This window comes from Biomphalaria glabrata, chromosome 5 (genome assembly GCF_947242115.1).
Source record: "Biomphalaria glabrata chromosome 5, xgBioGlab47.1, whole genome shotgun sequence".
NCBI lineage: Eukaryota > Metazoa > Mollusca > Gastropoda > Planorbidae > Biomphalaria > Biomphalaria glabrata.
Window position 1 is genome coordinate 28,150,550 of NC_074715.1, and position 22,184 is coordinate 28,172,733.

The window sequence follows — 22,184 nt, forward strand, 5'->3', positions numbered from 1 at the left end:
TCAACTATAGCTTGCAGGTCTGTGGAATACTTTGGAATGTGGAATATGTTGTAACTCTTTTTGTTACATTACTGATGTCAAGTTTTCATGTTTCTTAGAGCAAGACCTTATTTTAGCAGAACATTGAGATTTAGTTTATAAAACAATCTAAGAGCTTAATTTAGTAGAACACTGAGATTTAGTTTAGAATACAATCTAGTGTTAATGAACTGGTGGCTGAAATTGATTACAAGTATCTTAAATTATGATGAATGCATATGCAATACTTTAATATCAAATCCTTTGGCCCATTGAAGGGAAGGAACTATTTCCATATGCTGCATTTCTACATCCATTTATACTAAGGCTAGAATAAAGAACATCTTGATACATCTCTGTCACCATGTGACTTACATGCATTGGGAATGCAAAGACAACAACAAATGGGCTAATTAGTTAATTTATTAAAATAGCAGAAATCAAATCATTAAATAAAGTTTTATTTTTAAGTTGTGCTTTTACTAAATAGTTGGCAGTAATCTCAGATGTTGCATTGCAAATTACATTCAGTAAACTATCATTTACAAATATAAAAAAAACCTTGACACTTAGCCTCAGGAAAATATGTCAATGACTTAATCTTGTTTACAAATAAACAAATGTTTATACCTGTTGTTCATACTGATTTGTTTTAGCAGACTAGATGTTAAGAGAAAAAAAAAACAACTTTCTAATTATCAAAGCATTCACTATCCTGTTTGCAAAAGACAATTTTAAACTTACAAGTTGATGCTATTTAAAACTAATTACAACTAACATTGATGAATTACAAATTAGGTTAAAATGTTATAGTTTAAACTAGCTTATAATTAGTTTGATGTGTCAGATATATTAAAAAGCAAAATAAAAAAAAAGGTTGCATACTATCTAAGTGCTGGCAAATTCATGAAAAGAAAAAGAAAAGAAACAACTGCTTCACTTTGTAACAGAAACGATTGTTAACATTTAAAAAGAGTTCACTCGTGGTGTTAAAGTCTTTCTCTACAAGCAAAACAAACACTTTCTAGTAGGTCTACATGCAATTTTTTTCTAAACAAAATGAAACGTTAAGCAGAGACGTCGCAGGACAGCATTGTCTCCCGAACCTGATATCTTGCTGTTGCCACGTTGGTCGTCTTTGGATCTTCTCTTCAGTTTCACTGCCTTCTCCTCCAGAATAATCGGCAACAGCTTCAAGGTCTTCATCATCCCTACTGGTAGAGCTGCTCCTTTCTTTGTGGAGCTCCCTGTTAGCTTCTTGCAAAACGAACTCGTCCAGCGAGTAACCATCGTCAAAGATGCGGGCATAGAGCTCATTGGACCGTGTGTCCAACAAGAAGAGAGATGTTCTGTCTGCATGTACCAAGGCTTTGGCAAAGTTCTAAACCAAAGACAAAGAAGGCTATGGTATCCATTTTTGGCAAAGTTCTAAACCAAGACAATGAAGGCCTATCCAATTTGGCAAAGTCTAAACCAAGACAAAGAAGGCTATCATATCCATTCTTTAAAAGTCAATGCACCATGACAATTTAATATTCCTAGTGATTATTCCTAACTGGTTTATGAGCTTTAATTTTTGTTAAATCCATATTGAAAAATCGTCTAAATAAAAAGAAGGCTCTATTTATGAGATTAAGCTGAAGACAGCTATCGTAAATCAGTTTTAATTGAGACACCATTTCAGACTGCTAGATATACCATTTGAATATTTTATTAAGCTGACAAAGACAAAAAATTTTTTTGCTATGTGAAGGAATAGATTAAATAAAATCCTTTGGGACTTGAAGAAGATAAAATAATTATAGCAAGTCAGACAAATTAAACATTTAAAAAACAACAGAGAGAGAGAGAGAGAGAGAGAAAGTGCAAGTGAGAGCGAAGAGAGAGAGAGAGAGAGAGAAAGAGTGAGTGAGAGCGAAGAGACAGAGAGAAATATTGACAACATATAGATCTAGATCTAGACTAGATCTATAGTAATAGTTACTAATAGAGAACAATAAGAACAAACTGTTACAAAGATGAAAGTGTAACAAAGCTCTTGTTTTGGATTCATTGAAAACTTCGAGTTTATATTCTGAATGTATTATTATAAAGCTATCATCATGAAGGTGTCAAAAAGAATAGTTGAATACATGTTGCAGTAATGCTTTTAGAAACCAGCACCAGACAAAAAAGCGTGTATATTTGATTTATAACCACAACATGTCTTTTGACCAATTATCATGGTGGTTGAAGAAGAACAGCTACTGGGATAGACATGGAGGAAGCAAAGCAAATCTGCGAAATAAAAGCAAGGCTAATAGGACCTATATATTTGAACATAGTCTGGATTATAAGGGTTTATTAGTACATAATGCTATACAATATCAGAAATATCAGGCTAAGTTTAAAAATTACAATCTAATGTCAATGTCTAATTAAAAAATAAGCAAACCTTTAACTTAAAAACTTTAATAAATAAAGAATAATTTGTTTAAAAACAACCAATCATACAACGAAAATAAAGGTAATAGAAATAATATAATTACAAAAATTCTATAGAAAAGAAACCCAAAGCCAAAAATAACCAAAAGCGCAATTCTGCAGTTTAGAAAATAATTGAGGAAAACAAAATTTCGGGAACTTTCGACTAGGGATTTGAACCTGATCTCTTCATGTGGACGTCGGTAATCTGTATTGTCCTTGCCCCCGCTATTGGCACTATGACCAACATCGAAGATGCGAGCGTACAGTTCTCGTTTATAATAGTCCACCAAAAACAATGAGGCTCTGTCCGCATTGACCAGTCTTTGGGCAAAATTCTGGACATGGTGGGGGTAATAGGATAGAAATATCAGTGAATGGTACACAAAGTAAAGTGAAGAGTTCTTTCAAACGGAAAAGGATTAAATATATCTATATCTAGATCTATATGTTAAGTACCGGTATATAAGTTGTACAGTCAAAACAATGTGGTGCTTTCAACACCTACACATTTTTAATAGAACAGATTTATATCAGACCTATAAAGTATAAAGGTAGCATAAAATGAAATGTTTTAGGAAATAAATAGCCTACTATTCTAATTCAAGATAAAACGTTAAATATGCTTTTTTTTTTCAATGCGGCGCGTTTCAGTTGATTATATATATATATATATATATATATATATATATATATATATATATATATATATATATATATATATATATATATATATATATATATATATATATATATATAGTTTAATTATGTAGACCTAGGTATTGAAAGAAATTTTTTTTACTAATTTAAAAAAAAATATTTTGAAAAAGAGGACTGACCATTATTTTCATAATAACAACATCCATGCTGACAATGTCCTGAAACACTGACCTGAGGAGGACACACAAAAATACCAGTCATTAAAAACAACTCAGAACAGAATGAGCTAATGTTGATTAATGTTTCAAAAAAGTAATAAGATGTCATTGATACAGTCTAGTGACAATGTTTCATAATGGATCTGCTTACGAACTGGCACAACTAGACCTAGACAATTCCTATATAACTGGAAAAATCAACGTCATTCTGATTAAACTTTGTCTCAGACACACATACAGCTTGTATAAACTTTATACTTTGTTTTGTTTGTTTGTTTTACATGTTTCGGATGTTCCTTCAGAGTTGAAGATAGTTTACTTCCTAGTCTAAACCTCCCGCAGGACGACGGGGGATGGGAGCGGGCAGGGTTTGAACCCGGGACCATCGATAAATCCGAACGACAGTCCAGTGCGCAAATTTAACCGCACGACTAGGCAACCATCTCTTTTCTCTTAATCTATATTCGTGTGCCTATATTTGTGTAAATATACGGGGTGTTACCTGTTACACCTATTATACCAAACAGACAATGCGAAATATGTTTTTCAAATCAATGCCAAGTTGTTGATGAACAAATGACAAAAGTGTAATGGTGAATTGGTAGGTACCTTAAAAAACATGAACTAGGCTGAGACATTAAAAGGATGTCTTGAAAGGCTATGACAGAATATATTCCTTGTGCCAACTGGACTGATAAACACGAACAATGAGACCGTTTGTATGATTACTTACTTGGTCACCTCTATAGATGGCTGGTATGAACTATTTACTTACTTGGTCACCTCTATAGATGGCTGGTATGAACTATTTACTTACTTGGTCACCTCTATAGATGGCTGGTATGAACTATTTACTTACTTGGTCACCTCTATAGTTGGCTGGTATGAACTATTTACTTACTTGGTCACCTCTATAGATGGCTGGTATGAACTATTTACCTACTTGGTCACCTCTATAGATGGCTGGTATGAACTATTTACTTACTTGGTCACCTCTATAGATGGCTGGTATGAACTATTTACTTACTTGGTCACCTCTATAGATGGCTGGTATGAACTATTTACTTACTTGGTCACCTCTATAGATGGCTGGTATGAACTATTTACTTACTTGGTCACCTCTATAGATGGCTGGTATGAACTATTTACTTACTTGGTCACCTCTATAGATGGCTGGTATGAACTATTTACCTACTTGGTCACCTCTATAGATGGCTGGTATGAACTATTTACTTACTTGGTCACCTCTATAGATGGCTGGTATGAACTATTTACTTACTTGGTCACCTCTATAGATGGCTGGTATGAACTATTTACTTACTTGGTCACCTCTATAGATGGCTGGTATGAACTATTTACTTACTTGGTCACCTCTATAGATGGCTGGTATGAACTATTTACTTACTTGGTCACCTCTATAGATGGCTGGTATGAACTATTTACTTACTTGGTCACCTCTATAGATGGCTGGTATGAACTATTTACTTACTTGGTCACCTCTATAGATGGCTGGTATGAACTATTTACTTACTTGGTCACCTCTATAGATGGCTGGTATGAACTATTTACTTACTTGGTCACCTCTATAGATGGCTGGTATGAACTATTTACTTACTTGGTCACCTCTATAGATGGCTGGTATGAACTATTTACTTACTTGGTCACCTCTATAGATGGCTGGTATGAACTATTTACTTACTTGGTCACCTCTATAGATGGCTGGTATGAACTATTTACTTACTTGGTCACCTCTAACAGAAAGTCACTCAGTTTTCGTTGTCGTATCATTACACTGTGTGTCTGGAAGAAAATGGGAAGAACCAAGATACAGCAACAATTTACATTACATCTAACTCTTAAGAGAGCGATTCCCAACCTTTCAAAGACCGAGGACCACATATTTTTCCCATGACAGCTGACAACTTTAAGCAGGAGGTTTTATACCTTATAAATATAATAATTAGATTTTAGGACTTGGTTTTAGACCATGATAACGAACTATAAATACTTTTGTGTGTCGCTTAATTGACCTTCTTAGAAGTATTGGACATGACTAGTGAGTTTTGGCTTATAATTCTTAGAGAGACTTGGCCAATGGACAGACTTGGCCATTGAACAGACTTGGCCAATGGGGAGTTCGAATTTAGGGCCACCGTGACGACAACGCCTACCACGTGAATAGGCGGCTACTGTGCATAAGATTATGAATGCCACAATGATTAAAAGAAAAGGAAACAAAAATATTTGATAGAAGTACTTAAAAATAACCAGGAACAAAATCCACGGGGGCCATGGACTCCAGGTTGGGAACCGCTATTATATATATGCATAATACATATTATGATTTTCGTTAGAATATTACATATTACAGTATCTTTAGCCAAACAATTACCAGTACAATATTATAGTACTAACTACACATACTATTTGCCTTGCTATTATTTTTTAATCTATATTAAGGGAATTAAATAGGCCTAATCTATGTATTAATTAGCACTAAATACATTAGTTGAAAGAGGCATTTAAATTAGGTGTATTTATTAATGATGCTAGCTAAAGAAAAAAAAAAGCACAACAAAGTTTGACTATAGGCCTACAATGGAGCAGGTGTTCACCAACATGCACTTTAAAACAGTTTGTCAACTTTACTTTACTTTTTCACATAGGTCATTTATTTAGAATGAGTAAATTCTCACTTAGCCCTATGCATCAGGAGCATTGAGTGAATTCAACATGTTTCTTTTTTTCCGGAAGAGTCTGTCATCAATACCAACATTTTTTTAGGGTGCAGTCAACCGAACTCCCAGGAACGCCCGCCCTCCCATTGATACGCGTTCCTCTGACAAACAACCGCTGGTTTGAAAGGTCTAGAATGCACAGTCAACATGCAAAAGCTGCAACCTTTGTTAGACAACAGGTTTTATGTTTTTTTGTTAAGTGTTTTTTTTTTTAAACATATATAGCCTAGCTCTGTTTTCTTCATCTTAAAATTAATGGTAACACTGCTCCGAGTGGACAGGTCGCCAAGATCTCCATGCAACAATTGGGGATGACCACAAAGACATGCATAAATCATGACAGTCTAAATACATGTAATAGGTGACTAACGTAGACCAAATGTTGTCATCTATAGTTTCTCAACCAAGACTTTGTGGTGGTACGTAGCTGACTGGTAGAATGGAGCCGAGCTTGTGGGGAGACAACCGATAGAGAAAGTTAATAATGGAAGAAGACTTTTTAAAACAAATACATTTAACCCGTGACAGATTGTAAAAGCTATTTGGATATTAGAAGTACAAATAAAAGGTACATGCCTCCCAAAATATGGCTGAGAAACGGTGTTCTTGAATAAATGTTCCGAACCAGTAAATCTCATGGTAGGTAGTTTATCACCTAGGAGGGGAGGCAACCTGAAGTTAACTGACTGAAGAAAACCATTGAGTAACAGTTCCTGAAATGCACCCTCAACTTGTTTCTAGCTAATGGGATGTTACTTGTATTAGGGTGACAAGGAGACTGGATCAGGAGTGAATCAAATCGACAATATAAATATCACGTCTAAATGAATATGTTTGAACACAGTTATAAAGTTTCACAATAGAAGCAGTTTTTATCATTTTAGCCCATTTCTTCTACACAATAAATAAAAAATATATAAAAACAAAAAAAAAAAAAAAAAAAAAATATATATATATTTGATTTGTCCTAGTTCAATTATTTTTAAATTCCTAAAGATTTGCATGTGAAATAAATTTTCTTAGAAATAGTATCACTCACAGACCTACAAAGTTATTTCATTACATAAAATGACATTGCTGTAGTTAACAAATTAAACAGAGGTGTTCGTGAATACATAAGTAATTATACATTTATTAGCAGGTTTTGATAGACACATGTGTGATTGTATTTTTTTTTATAACCATTGTTATTTTGTCTCAGAAATGCTCCTTCAAAAAGAAATCTAGAAATAAGTCTTTACACTTAGTCGACAGATCTAGATTAACAACCTAGAACAACCTAGAAGATATTGGTAATTTAAAATTGTCTATAAATACTTATCTGAGTCAACTATGTCTATTTCTGCCTTCCCTTTTCCGTGTGAGCAGCCCATAGTCAGTTCGGTACTGTCTGTTTGAAGTGACCAGTCCAGCAGCATGTCAATAATCAATCGTGTGTTCTCTCCCTTCGATTCTGGAACTTGAGTTTCATTGGCTTCATACTAATCACTCATATAGACATACTAATGCCAGTTTAGAGTTTCTATTTCTTTTTTAAAAATACTTTACAGTAAGATGTGAACAACACCCTCTGGCTTTACCCAATATTCCTAATTTGTTTTACGTCTCAATAGGTTGATAATTTGGTCTTTTCAGGAAATAGTTATCGGTAGGATCTTATTGTGTATAGCAAAGGTTGCACTCGGTTCAAGTCAAGCCGGAAATAGTTCGCTGCCGTTAAGAAGAAAGATACGACAGAACACGACTTCGGAAATTTCCAATAATTTGCGTCGTACTTTGGCCAGCTCCTCTACCACCGTAGCAAAAGCCACCTTAACCTGCGATATTTGTGGACGGGAGTGTCTTTCCAAAATAGGTCTCCACAGCCACATGAGGAAGTGTGCGAGATGAACCATAGTCGTTCTACGACTGAAGGAGGCCCTTTGGACAATGCTCTATCTTATCATAAGAGACGAGAAGGACACAAATGTATTTTGTTAAAAACATCAAGATTTTTTACTAGAAGACAGACATTTTTGTTAACATAACAGTGCATACATGATACATACTGAAAGCAAATAATAATAATAATATAAGCTGACAGTCTAGAAAAAAAAAGCTAATAAAGAACTATAAGAAAATATTTTAGAAATGTAAGCTGCTAACGTTAAAATATTAAGCAAAAACAAAGTGAACACAAACATTATTCACTGAAGATATAATAGATACACAATTCCGATTATTAAAAGCAATACCTCCATTTTGCATAGAGCTGACGTACCCATAGCTAGTAGTAGAGATGCAATCTGTTTTATAAGTAAGTTCATAATTAATGATTCTTAGAGAAAACCTCACAGACCATAATGTTGTCATGAATGTTATTGACTTCAAAGATGAAAAACTCATCGAAAACACAGACGCCTGCTACCATCAAACAAATATTATAACTTAACACAGGTGATACGGATAAATCCTTTTGATAATGTCTTAATATTTGAAACACTTGACTAAGATGTCCTGGACAAAATGTTAATTAACTCTTTGCTAACGAAAAACATTTTTTTTTTGTCATAATTATGATTACAACGTACTCTATGTTCAGCACGGATAGTGATTTATATTTGTACTTGTTCTGATTCTATAAAATTTATAAGTATACTATTAAGATTAATACTAAGTACGTACATATAGCCTAGAGCTAATTACAATCTTTCTAATATAATGACATAAACACTCAGAATTCTATATGTCAGCTATTTCTGTCTCAGTTCCTTAATTATTTGCTCATTACAGAACTAGATCTACTTGTAGTTTTGTATTGTATTTCATTTGTTTAAAACTAATTCCTAGAAACTCTTTTTCTGTGTATGTATTATCAGTCAGACTACTTCCTCAAATAGTTTGTTCTAGTTTTGTATGTCTGCTCATCATCACGGTCTCTTGGGCTTCAGTAAAAACACGTCACTCTTCACAGTCTCTTGGGCTACAGTAAAAACACGTCACTCTTCACAGTCTCTTGGGCTTCAGTAAAAACACGTCACTCTTCACAGTCTCTTGGGCTTCAGTAAAAACACGTCACTCTTCACAGTCTCTTGGGCTTCAGTAAAAACACGTCACTCTTCACAGTCTCTTGGGCTTCAGTAAAAACACGTCACTCTTCACAGTCTCTTGGGCTTCAGTCAAAACACGTCACTCTTCACAGTCTCTTGGGCTTCAGTCAAAACACGTCACTCTTCACAGTCTCTTGGGCTTCAGTCAAAACACGTCACTCTTCACAGTCTCTTGGGCTTCAGTCAAAACACGTCACTCTTGACAGTCTCTTGGGCTTCAGTAAAAACACGTCACTCTTCACAGTCTCTTGGGCTACAGTAAAAACACGTCACTCTTCACAGTCTCTTGGGCTACAGTAAAAACACGTCACTCTTCACAGTCTCTTGGGCTTCAGTAAAAACACGTCACTCTCCAAGGCCTCTTGGGCTTCAGTAAAAACACGTCACTCTCCAAGGCCTCTTGGGCTTCAGTAAAAACACGTCACCCTCCAAGGCCTCTTGGGCTTCAGTAAAAACACGTCACTCTCCACAGTCTCTTGGGCTTCAGTAAAAACACGTCACTCTCCACGTTCTCTTGGGCTTCAGTAAAAACACGTCACTCTCCAAGGCCTCTTGGGCTTCAGTAAAAACACGTCACTCTCCACGGTCTCTTGGGCTTCAGTAAAAACACGTCACTCTCCACGGTCTCTTGCTAGTTTCTAATGCCTTCCCATCTCCTTCCTGTGTGTCTAATACTGTAACATTATGTTTATGCTAGATGTTCTCCATTTGTTAGTACTAAATATCCATTCTCTAGTTTCTAATGCCGTTGTCACGTCCCTAGTGACACCTCATTGTTCACAAAATGAGGACAGTTTTAATTAGCTCAAATCGGGTCACGCGTTACCACGCTCGCTTAGATGCCAGAAAGACGCCGATTAAAACTTAGTTCAAGGCTACATCAGGGAAACATAATTAACGTAGGTTAAATTAAAAAAAACTAAAAGGCAAATCAATGTAAACGGGTCAAGGATTGGTACACTAAGATGTCACGGTTCTTGATTCTAAGGAGAGGTATAAAAGGAGGAGTAGTAGCTTGGCACGGCAGAGAGAGAGAGAGAGAGAGAGAGAGAAAGAGAGAGAGAGAAAGAGAGAGAGAGAGAGAGAGAGAGAGAAAGAGAGAGAGAGAGAGAAAGAGAGAGAGAAAGAGAGAGAGAGAGAGAAAGAGAGAGAGAGAGAGAAAGAGAGAGAGAGAGAGAGAGAGAGAGAGAGAAAGAGAGAGAGAGAGAGAAAGAGAGAGAGAGAGAGAGAGAAAGAGAGAGAGAGAGAGAAAGAGAGAGAGAAAGAGAGAGAGAGAGCTAGAAAGTTAGACTTAAGAAGTCGCTTATTTAAAGTAAATAGTAAATCATTTTATTGATCATTTTTACTGAATCCTGTATCTGCTTTATATATCTTTGTACATACATTTATTGTTTCAAGTTCAAGTTTAAATTAATTAAAACTCTAGAAAAACATATCAGCACTTTGTTACTTCGTTGATTATTAAAGTGTTTGAACTATAATTAAGGCACCTCCGAACCTGCATATGTCACAATTTTATCTAATAAAGATCTTCAAGTCAAACAAACGTAATAAAAACGTGACAGCCTTCCCAGCTCCTTCCTGTGTGTCTGTTACTGTTACATTATGTTTATAAACAATACTAAATGTTCTCCATTTGTTAGTACCAAATGTCCATTCACAGTGTTAGTAACAAATAGCCAAGCTCTACACTACTTGAGATAAATATTCTCACTTTGGGAAAATTTTTAGCAGTTATTAGTTTAGAAAAAAGAAAACAGAGACGTCAACTAGACAAAATTAGTCTGAGAGTTTTTGACATTTCCATCTACAAATGTCTAAAGTTTCATTAGATACAAATATGTTTCTTTTGAAAACCAATTGCCAAAGTAAACTACTTCTATTTATTGTACAAAGACGCCCCTGTGTTTCTCCTACTAGTAACAAGCAATGTTAAATCATTATTGAATGGGGAGAAGGTTGGGCTGAGGATGGAATGGAGGGGAGGTAGTGTTCATTCTAAGGTCATGCTAGCAAAGCTAAGTACAGTGAAGGCTCTACTGGGGTTAGTGTCAGCGCCTATGTGTGGCTAGAATCTTTACCTCAACATAATCGACCAGCATGTCATACCATTGTAACATAAGTGTTGCCACCTGGGGGGATCAACATTGGACATTAGAAACCCAACAAGACAGTGAGGACAACACAAACAACTGCATAACAATAGTAGAACATGAATTGTCCAAACAGCATTAGAAACAGACATATTGCTCAAAGTTACTTACTGGACAGATGGACATAACATTAGAAGGTATAGTTAAAGAAAATCATTTCAGAAATCACCAGACATTGGAGATGAGTAAGAATAGAACTTTTTCTTAAGATTATTAGACATCTAGCTAAACCCCTCTCTCTTTCTCTCTCTATCTCTCTCTCTAAGTCTTGTGAAATAGAGATAAACTTTCACCTCTCTATCTCTTATATAATAAAGATAAAACTGAACCTGTCTCTCTCTCTCTCTCTCTCTCTCTCTTTCTCTAAGTCGTGTATAATAGAAGTAAACCTAAACCTCTCTCTCTCTCTCTCTCTCTAAGTCGTGTACAATAGAGATAAACATAAACCTCTCTCTCTCTAAGTAGTGTATAATAAAGATAAACCTAAACTTCTCTCTCTTTCTCTATAAATAAAGATAAACCTAAACTTCTCTCTCTCTCTCTCTAAGTCGTGTATAATAAAGATAAACCTAAACCTCTCTCTCTCTCTCTAAGTCGTGTATAATAAAGATAAACCTAAACCTCTCTCTCTCTCTCTAAGTCGTGTATAATAAAGATAAACCTAAACCTCTCTCTCTCTCTCTAAGTCGTGTATAATAAAGATAAACCTAAACCTCTCTCTCTCTCTCTCTCTCTCTCTAAGTCGTGTACAATAGAGATAAACATAAACCTCTCTCTCTCTAAGTAGTGTATAATAAAGATAAACCTAAACTTCTCTCTCTTTCTCTATAAATAAAGATAAACCTAAACCTCTCTCTCTCTCTCTAAGTCGTGTATAATAAAGATAAACCTAAACCTCTCTCTCTCTCTCTCTAAGTCGTGTATAATAAAGATAAACCTAAACCTCTCTCTCTCTCTCTAAGTCGTGTATAATAAAGATAAACCTAAACCTCTCTCTCTCTCTCTCTAAGTCGTGTATAATAAAGATAAACCTAAACCTCTCTCTCTCTCTCTCTAAGTCGTGTATAATAAAGATAAACCTAAACCTCTCTCTCTCTCTCTCAAAGTAGTGTATAATAAAGATAAACCTAAACCTCTCTCTCTCTCTCTCAAAGTCGTGTATAATAAAGATAAACCTAAACCTCTCTCTCTCTCTCTCTCTCAAAGTCGTGTATAATAAAGATAAACCTAAACCTCTCTCTCTCTCTCTCTAAGTCGTGTATAATAAAGATAAACCTAAACCTCTCTCTCTCTCTCAAAGTCGTGTATAATAAAGATAAACCTAAACCTCTCTCTCTCTCTCTCTAAGTCGTGTATAATAAAGATAAACCTAAACCTCTCTCTCTCTCTCTCTCTAAGTCGTGTATAATAGAGGTAAACCTAAACCTCTCTCTCTCTCTAAGTCGTGTATAATAAAGATAAACCTAAACCTCTCTCTCTCTCTCTAAGTCGTGTATAATAAAGATAAACCTAAACCTCTCTCTCTCTCTCTCAAAGTTGTGTATAATAAAGATAAACCTAAACCTCTCTCTCTCTCTCTCAAAGTCGTGTATAATAAAGATAAACCTAAACCTCTCTCTCTCTCAAAGTCGTGTATAATAAAGATAAACCTAAACCTCTCTCTCTCTCTCTCTAAGTCGTGTATAATAAAGATAAACCTAAACCTCTCTCTCTCTCTCTCAAAGTCGTGTATAATAAAGATAAACCTAAACCTCTCTCTCTCTCTCTCAAAGTCGTGTATAATAAAGATAAACCTAAACCTCTCTCTCTCTCTCAAAGTCGTGTATAATAAAGATAAACCTAAACCTCTCTCTCTCTCTAAGTCTTGTATAATAAAGATAAACCTAAACCTCTCTCTCTCTCTCTCTCTCTCTAAGTCGTGTATAATAAAGATAAACCTAAACCTCTCTCTCTCTCTCTAAGTCGTGTATAATAAAGATAAACCTAAACCTCTCTCTCTCTCTCTAAGTCGTGTATAATAAAGATAAACCTAAACCTCTCTCTCTCTCTCTCAAAGTCGTGTATAATAAAGATAAACCTAAACCTCTCTCTCTCTCTCTCAAAGTCGTGTATAATAAAGATAAACCTAAACCTCTCTCTCTCTCTCTCAAAGTCGTGTATAATAAAGATAAACCTAAACCTCTCTCTCTCTCTCTAAGTCGTGTATAATAAAGATAAACCTAAACCCTCTCTCTCTCTCTCTAAGTCGTGTATAATAGAGGTAAACCTAAACCTCTCTCTCTCTCTCTCTCTCTCTCTCTCATTGCCCCCTCTCTGCCTCTCTAAGTTTAAATTATGAATAAATGCAAGTGTTACCTCTTCCTCCTCCTCAGTAAAATGACTTGACTTGGCTAGTCTGTAAAACTCTACAACTCCTATGGAGATCAAATAATAAAATGAAAATTTTTGAAGCAAAAAGTTCAAAACCATGAATCAAAACAAGATTACAAAGATAGTTTGTGTCGAAACACAAATTCAAAATCGGCCCCCGAAGGGGTCCACCCACGCAGGCTTCAATATTTTCAGAAAGAACATCCAAATGAAATTATATCAAAGACAAATGAGAGATAAGAATGGAGAAAGAAGGTTGACAAATCTTGTGTAGTTCCCCAACGGTACAGCAGATCAAAGGATAGGTGCAAGTGAATGCAAAGTTAGATGTGAATCTGGCCTAACTAGTTCCCCTTTCAGACCTTGTGGTCTATAGGGCAGATGATGTAAAGTTCATCTGTTTTTGTGGCCTACGGTTAACGAGGTTGTCATGTAGCCAGCACAACGACCAACCGCCTTTACTTTTCCCCAACTAATATCAGGTACCCAAGTGGAGCTGGATGGACTCAGAGGCGCCTAAGGATTCCGAAGTTGAAAATCCCAGTCTTCACCAGGATTCGAACCCGGGGCCCCCGGTTCGGAAGCCAAGCGCTTTACCGCTCAGCTACCGCGCCTCTCCTGGCCTAACTGAAGTCTTATAATTGATATAATTGTTTTGAAAAGGCTCAATCTCTTATTCGAATGCTCAGAATAAAAAAAAAAAAAACAATCTCGCAATAAAATAAATGTGCGCGAAAACGACGTTTACAAGATTACCTTTCGTGTTAATTTTGGTCTAACTTATAATGCCTACTAATTAGCTTTTTCTCTTTAAAAAGCTTCTTGCATAACTGATTTTAAAAATTAGATTTTTCGCTTTCAGAAAAAAAAAGTAGCCGTTGCATCAGAACTTTGAATGGTCTAAAATATTGCGATGTCGGATTTTCAATATCTTTTCTAGTTTACGAGATCTAAACGGGACGGACGGACAGACATTTCGCACAAAACTAATAGCGTCTTTTCCCCTTTCGGGGGCCGCTAATAAATCACATAGAATTTGTAAGCACATGAAACGACTTAACTGATAGTGTCAAAGTAAATTTTGTTACATACTAGGTCATAGCGGACTGAACTTACCAAAACATTTTTCTGCATCATCTAGAATAGGCAGAGCCATGAGAGAGTCTGCTGTATTGTCACTAACAGTTAGGGCATCGCGTCTCTCCTGTAATAATGAAAACACCATAATATGAATTTCATTGCTAGGACAAAGCTTAACTTTGGATTCATACTTGTGGTGTTTGGTTTGAAACGTAGAGTTCATTGGAATGAATATTTTAAAACAACTCTTCAAATGAAAAAAAAAACAAATCTCACCCCAGATAAATGGCTCTCACGTCGTGCCTCCCTTGTTAGTGCTACATGGGCCGAAAATGAAGTACCAAGAGTTATTGGCTCCTTAGGTCCTATCACCACATCTCCCCTGATGACGTCATACATTGTTATAAGAAATTATTTCAATGAAATATAAGACAATAGTAGTCAAATAGGCATATCTATATTATAAAGTAGAATGTGTGGAGTATGTATGTATGTATGTTACTTATAGACATCAAAACCGCTTGACCAATCTTGATAAAACTAGGCAGGAATGTTCCTTGGGTACCAACTTAGACCGTAGTGTATGTATTGTAGCCCTAAAACAAACTTAAGACCCTCAAAAAAAATAGTTGTCCGACTCTATTACAGCTATAGTATTTTATGGATCTAGGCCATGTCTACAATGTTGACATGAGAAAAGATAGAAAGGATTTAGACCTAGATCTAATTTTAAGAAATACACTTTGCGCAGATAGTTTTTTACTTTGACACATGAAAAGACAAAAGAAGATCCATTGATTTCATTATATAATAAAATTAACCTTCAATTTTGTGTTTCAAAAGCATTTTTTACATTAATTAGTTCCTTATATCTGTGATTACAGATTTCCTGACGAACATTCTTTCATTAGACAATTCCGTAATGAATCGCGTACTAAATATTAATTCGTTTAATTGTTTACTTTATAATCCCATCCCTAGATCTAAAACTCTAATTCAACTCTAAGATGATAAAACTTCTCTTCGCACAGATAGTTTTATACTTTAACACATAAACATATTAATTAAAGTCCATTCATTTCATATTTTGATCAAATAAACATTCAAATTTGGTTTTCTAAAGCTACATTCACCTACGAAAGCTGCGAAGCCGAGTTGAGATAGGCCTAGATCTATATTCATTCATGAATCGCGTACTAAATATAATTTCGTTTAATTGTTCACTTTATAATCCCATTCATTTAACAAAGCTATCGCTCTTTTCGTTTTTAATAGATAAGAATGTATCGACTTCGGGTAAACCCATTTTCGCAAACCTAATTTTATTTTCGTAGCGAAAGAGAAATAACGTGAAAGGATCATTAGCTACGTTTAACATACATCTAAATCCAATCCACTAGATTATTCAAAAGCAAATGTTTTAATTTTAAAAAAAATGGATTTAAGCCTATTAGCTATTTTTACATTGACACATTCGCTTTACTTATTACATTATTATTTCGTTTAATTGTTTACAAAACACTCTCAGTGACTATATCGAAAGTAATGCGCAAATAAAGACCCGCGGGTCGCGGGTAACATATGTCTAGTAATAAATAAATGAAAAACAAGGATCAAATTCTGTATAGTAAACATAAAGAAGGCCTACTGTTTTGAGATATCTAGTTTTTATCCCTAAATCGCCAAGTTTTGCAGATTTTGCTAATTTTAGCATAACCAAATTTGTTTGAGAATTAGAAACCAACTGTGTGAATATTGCAATTATGTCTCTATATTTTATACTCTACGAGTCTATACTAATGGCAAAAAATAAATATACATACTGCTCAGTTTTGGATAGCCTAGCCATCTCCTGGACAAGAAAATATAAGAAAATTATTTGAGTTGTTTTGATCGTCAACAGACTTGATAATTATTATAAGAATAAATAATTATACGAAAGAAGAAAAAAATTTTTTTTGTACCAATGCGCGAATCTATGAATGAAGCTTAAGTTATTAATGAAGTCCATGAACCTTTTAAAAAAGTTACCTCCCCTGAAGTTTTTCATTGAAAAGTGGTGTAATGTTTTGAAAAATCTGCTTGCATATATAATTTCAAAAATTAGATGGTTCACTTTCGGAAAAGAAAAAAGGAGCCGTTGCATCAGAACTTTGAATGATCTAAAATATCATGATGTTCAATTTTCATTTTCTCTTCTAGTTTCTGAGATCTAAACGGGACGGACGGACGGACAGACAAGCCACACAAAACTAGTAGCGTCTTTTTCCTTTTTAGGGGCCGCTAAAATTGATATTTTGCTTTTTGAAGCGAACAGTTGTAGCAATAGAATTTTTTTTAAGAATTGATTTTTATAAGTGGTTTGCAACAGTTTAATTTTTCTAACATTCGCATAATGAGAAAATTTATGGATTTCTTTAAAGACAATTAAAGTAATCGGGCTATGGCATTTTGTATTTTTTGAGAAATTAGTTCCTCGTTGCTGAATTAAAATTTCGTTTTCACTTGAATAGAACTGATCTATATATGAATAGAACTGATCTATATATGAATAGAACTGATCTATATATGAATAGAACTGATCTATATATGAATAGAACTGATCTATATATGAATAGAACTTATCTATGCCTAACTGAAATTCTATTCCGATCTATTTATTTACCTTTTTTTCCAAATCACATGAGTACAAACTGTACGAATCTGAAGTGATTGCTGGAAATTCAAAATAATAATAATTAAATAACGTTAAGCTAAAACTTTAATGGTTAAAAAAAGATATTTCAAATAAATTGCTGCCACGAGGAAACCATCTTTCAAATAGCCATTTCCCTCCCATGTTCACTAAAGTAACTGGACTACAGCGCATTGAAATTGCGGAGCATTAAAAACGCGCTAAACAAGACCAATAATAATATTAACAAAAAATACTATTATATTTTAGTTAGACTAGGCTGAAACAATATTGTTTATAAAAAATACAAAATAGCGCTTAATTTCCCGACAAAATAGCGCAAGACAAAAAAGCGCAGACTTATATATAATGTGTATAAAAGTACCGATTTTAGTAAGTGAAGGTCCTGGGCATCATTTTTTGTGGAGGTCTCTATCTTCTTCAACATTAATAGATCTGAAAGTATGCCATATTTGCAGAGAAAGAGAGTATTTGAAAATGTTATCTCATTCTCCTTTTTCAACAATGTTTAAAATGCCTAACTTGCTAAAACAAAATATGATTTTGAAATGTGGTGACTCCTTTCAAATGTTAGGTATATGATGATGTGTGTTACACATGTGTGTTATAGCATAATCAGAAATTTTGATTATCTGCACATCTCTCTTTGATCAAACAATGGTGTCCTTGACCCAACGTTGGCAAACTTAAGTGTGTCAGGATTAGTTAAGGTGGCGATCACATTTCTTATACCGCCAAATGTTTGTTTCATCTCAGGCAGTGACTGACCAAAACAATCATTAATTTTACTATTGCCTAACACCATCACATAGATATCAAAGTTCAGGAGTGTCCATTTGGATTGTAGGCCTCAATCAACTTCCCTTCTCTCCCAAGCACACTTTTCATGAGACAAGAATATAACAACCCCCCCCCCCCGCTCCTTCCTCTCGTTATGGTACATTACTTTCCATGACAAAAATCAGCAGTTTTGTTTTCTTAAACTCTGTGTAAATCTGACAAGTATGGAAGTATCTTTACATGTTTTTGAAGTGCACTTTTGGAATTTAAATAAATGATATATTTTGAAATGATTCATTTTAGCTTATTATAATTCTAGCATAATGTTTACATATTTTTATTTTAAGATATCCAAAGTATTTCCTGCAAAATGACTGACAAATAATGATAACATTTAAAAAAAAAAATTCTCTATTCCTATTTTACAATATCTAAAGATTTTTTTGCAAATTGAATGAAAAATATTTTTTCCGCGCTATTTTGTCGGCGCTATTTTGTTCGCGCTATTTTGTCGGCGCTATTTTGTTCGCGCTATTTTGTTCGCGCTATTTTGTCGGCGCTATTTTGTCGGGCACTTTTTTGTCGGGGTACCGACTTTGGGTGTCCGGCATAGAGGGTTAAATGGAAAACAAAACATTAGACACACACACAAAAAGACGGAAGTAAGAGATACAAGAGCTAGAGGTTTACTCGAGGCTCTGCCAAGGCAGAACAGAAAATGGACGAGTAATTCATTTGAGTGTGACTGACCTGATGCAACACAGGCTGACAGTTCCAGCAAGACCATCACCTTGCCATTGGTATGATGAAACTCTTTGGAGAGCTCCTGAAGTACTCTCCCTTTACTAGTCTGTAGTCTGGTCTGTTCGAGGAATTAAGTTGTGGTACTAGTTAGGTTTCAACTATACACTACAATAAGTAAATAGCACTTGTAGTCAACAGAATGTCTATGCGGTCTACACTACACTACATTAAGTAAATAGCACTTGTAGTCAACAGAATGACTATGTGATCTACACTACACTACATTAAGCAAATAGCACTTGTAGTCAACAGAATGTCTATACGATCTACACTACACTACATTAAGTAAATAGCACTTGTAGTCAACAGAATGACTATGTGATCTACACTACACTACATTAAGTAAATAGAACTTGTAGTCAAGAGAATGTCTATACGATCTACACTACACTACATTACGTAAATAGCACTTGTAGTCAACAGAATGACTATGTGATCTACACTACACTACATTAAGTAAATAGCACAGTAGTCAACAGAATGACTATACGATCTACACTACACTACATTAAGTAAATAGCACAGTAGTCAATAAAATGTCTATGTGTTCTACACTACACTACATTAAGTAAATAGCACAGTAGTCAGCAGAATGACTATGTGATCTACACTACACTACATTAAGTAAATAACACAGTAGTCAACAGAATGACTATACGATCTACACTACACTACATTACGTAAATAGCACAGTAGTCAACAGAATGACTATACGATCTACACTACACTACATTACGTAAATAGCACTTGTAGTCAACAGAATGTCTATGTGATCTACACTACACTACATTAAGTAAATAACACAGTAGTCAACAGAATGACTATACGATCTACACTACACTACATTAAGTAAATAGCACTTGAAGTCAACAGAATGTCTATGTGATCTACTATCTTCTATAGATTGTGCACTTTTTATTGTAGCCTTGTGAAGATGTTATGACAGTGTTTGCTCTGACTGCTCTTAATTAAATTACATATTCATTGAACCAGAAGAAACTTAACTGCATTTATGCCCGATTTATAAAACATCTTTAACAAGTAGGTTGGTGGCCCAAGAGAGGCCATTCGCATTCACAAACAAACTTACAACTCAATCACACTCATAGCTGTAATCTTGTTTTAATCAATTTAAAATCATTATTAGGGCTATGTGTGCTGCTGTAAATATGGAGACCAAATCACTCGTTTTTAAACTCCATAACCATAAGTAGATCACCTAGAACTACATAAGTACACTACCTCAAACTACGTAAGTAATAAACCTACAACTACATAAGTACATAACTACAATTACATAAGTACAGCACCCACAACTTCATAAGTATACCACCTACAACTACACAAGTACAGCAACTACAACTTCATAAGTATACCACCTACAACTACATAAGTACAACACCTACAACTACATAAGTATATCACCTACAACTTCATAAGTATACCACCTACAACTTCATAAGTATACCACCTAAAACTTCATAAATACATCACTTACAACTACATAAGTACATCACTTACAACTACATAAGTACAACACCTACAACTTCATAAGTATACCACCTACAACTTCATAAGTATACCACCTACAGCTACATAAGTATACCACCTACAACTACATAAGTATACCACCTACAACTACACAAGTACAGCACCTACAACTTTATAAGTATACCACCTACAACTTCATAAGTATACCACCTACAACTACATAAGTACAACACCTACAACTTCAAGTGTATACCACCTAAAACTTCATAACTACATCACTTACAACTACATAAGTATACCACCTACAACTTCATAAGTATACCACCTACAACTACATAAGTACAGCACCTACAAATACATAAGTATACCACCTACAACTACATAAGTACAACACCTACAACTACATAAGTACAACACCTACAACTACATAAGTATATCACCTACAACTACATAAGTATACCACCTACAACTACATAAGTACAACACCTACAACTACATAAGTACAACACCTACAACTACATACGTATATCACCTACAACTACATAAGTATACCACCTACAACTACATAAGTACATCACTTACAACTACATAAGTACATCACTTACAACTACATAAGTATATAACCTACAACTTCATAAGTATACCACCTACAACTTCATAAGTATACCACCTACAACTTCATAAGTATACCACCTACAACTACATAAGTACAACACCTACAGCTTCATAAGTATACCACCTAAAACTTCATAAGTACATCACTTACAACTACATAAGTATACCACCTACAACTTCATAGGTATACCACCTACAACTTCATAAGTATACCACCTACAACTACATAAGTACATCACTTACAACTTCATAAGTATACCACCTACAACTACATAAGTACAGCACCTACAACTACATAAGTATATTACCTACAACTACATAAGTATATCAATTACAACTACATAAGTACATCACTTACAACTACATAAGTACAACACCTACAACTACATAAGTACAACACCTACAACTACATACGTATATCACCTACAACTACATAAGTACATCACTTACAACTACATAAGTACATCACTTACAACTTCATAAGTATATAACCTACAACTACATAAGTACAGCACCTACAACTACATAAGTATACCACCTACAACTACATAAGTACAGCACCTACAACTACATAAGTACAGCACCTACAACTACATAAGTATACCACCTACAACTACATAAGTACAACACCTACAACTTCATAAGTATACAACCTACAACTACATAAGTGCAATACCTACAACTACATAAGTATACCACCTACAACTACATAAGTACATCACTTACAACTACATAAGTATACTACCTACAAATACATAAGTACATCACTTACAACTACATAAGTATACCACCTACAACTACATAAGTACACCACTTACAACTACATAAGTATTCCACCTACAACTACATAAGTACAACACCTACAACTTTATAAGTATACCACCTACAACTACATAAGTACATCACTTACAACTACATAAGTATACCACCTACAACTACATAAGTGTACCACCTACAACTACATAAGTATACCACCTACAACTTCATAAGTACATCACTTACAACTACAT

The 22,184-nt window shown here is 34.7% G+C and overlaps 1 protein-coding gene across 10 annotated transcripts in view; it reads right to left on the minus strand.

Annotated features, from left to right (window-relative positions):
- LOC106066461 (probable 3',5'-cyclic phosphodiesterase pde-5) overlaps window positions 1-22,184 on the minus strand; it is a 114,135-nt gene that overhangs the window by 15,045 nt on the left and 76,906 nt on the right. For 7 of the 10 annotated variants that reach the window (XM_056028500.1, XM_056028496.1, XM_056028499.1 and 4 more), the window contains 10 exons: window positions 19,015-19,126; window positions 17,455-17,504; window positions 16,613-16,641; window positions 15,066-15,171; window positions 14,826-14,913; window positions 13,695-13,753; window positions 11,268-11,318; window positions 5,101-5,159; window positions 3,321-3,372; window positions 1,125-1,399 (listed from right to left, as the gene is read on the minus strand). In XM_056028500.1, coding sequence (XP_055884475.1) covers window positions 1,125-1,399; window positions 3,321-3,372; window positions 5,101-5,159; window positions 11,268-11,318; window positions 13,695-13,753; window positions 14,826-14,913; window positions 15,066-15,171; window positions 16,613-16,641; window positions 17,455-17,504; window positions 19,015-19,126 — 881 coding nt within the window. Of the gene's footprint in view, window positions 1-1,124; window positions 1,400-2,661; window positions 2,820-3,320; window positions 3,373-5,100; window positions 5,160-8,331; window positions 8,383-11,267; window positions 11,319-13,694; window positions 13,754-14,825; window positions 14,914-15,065; window positions 15,172-16,612; window positions 16,642-17,454; window positions 17,505-19,014; window positions 19,127-22,184 lie in introns of all 10 variants that reach the window. The other 3 variants (XM_056028501.1, XM_056028504.1, XM_056028502.1) reach the window with 3 other exon arrangements.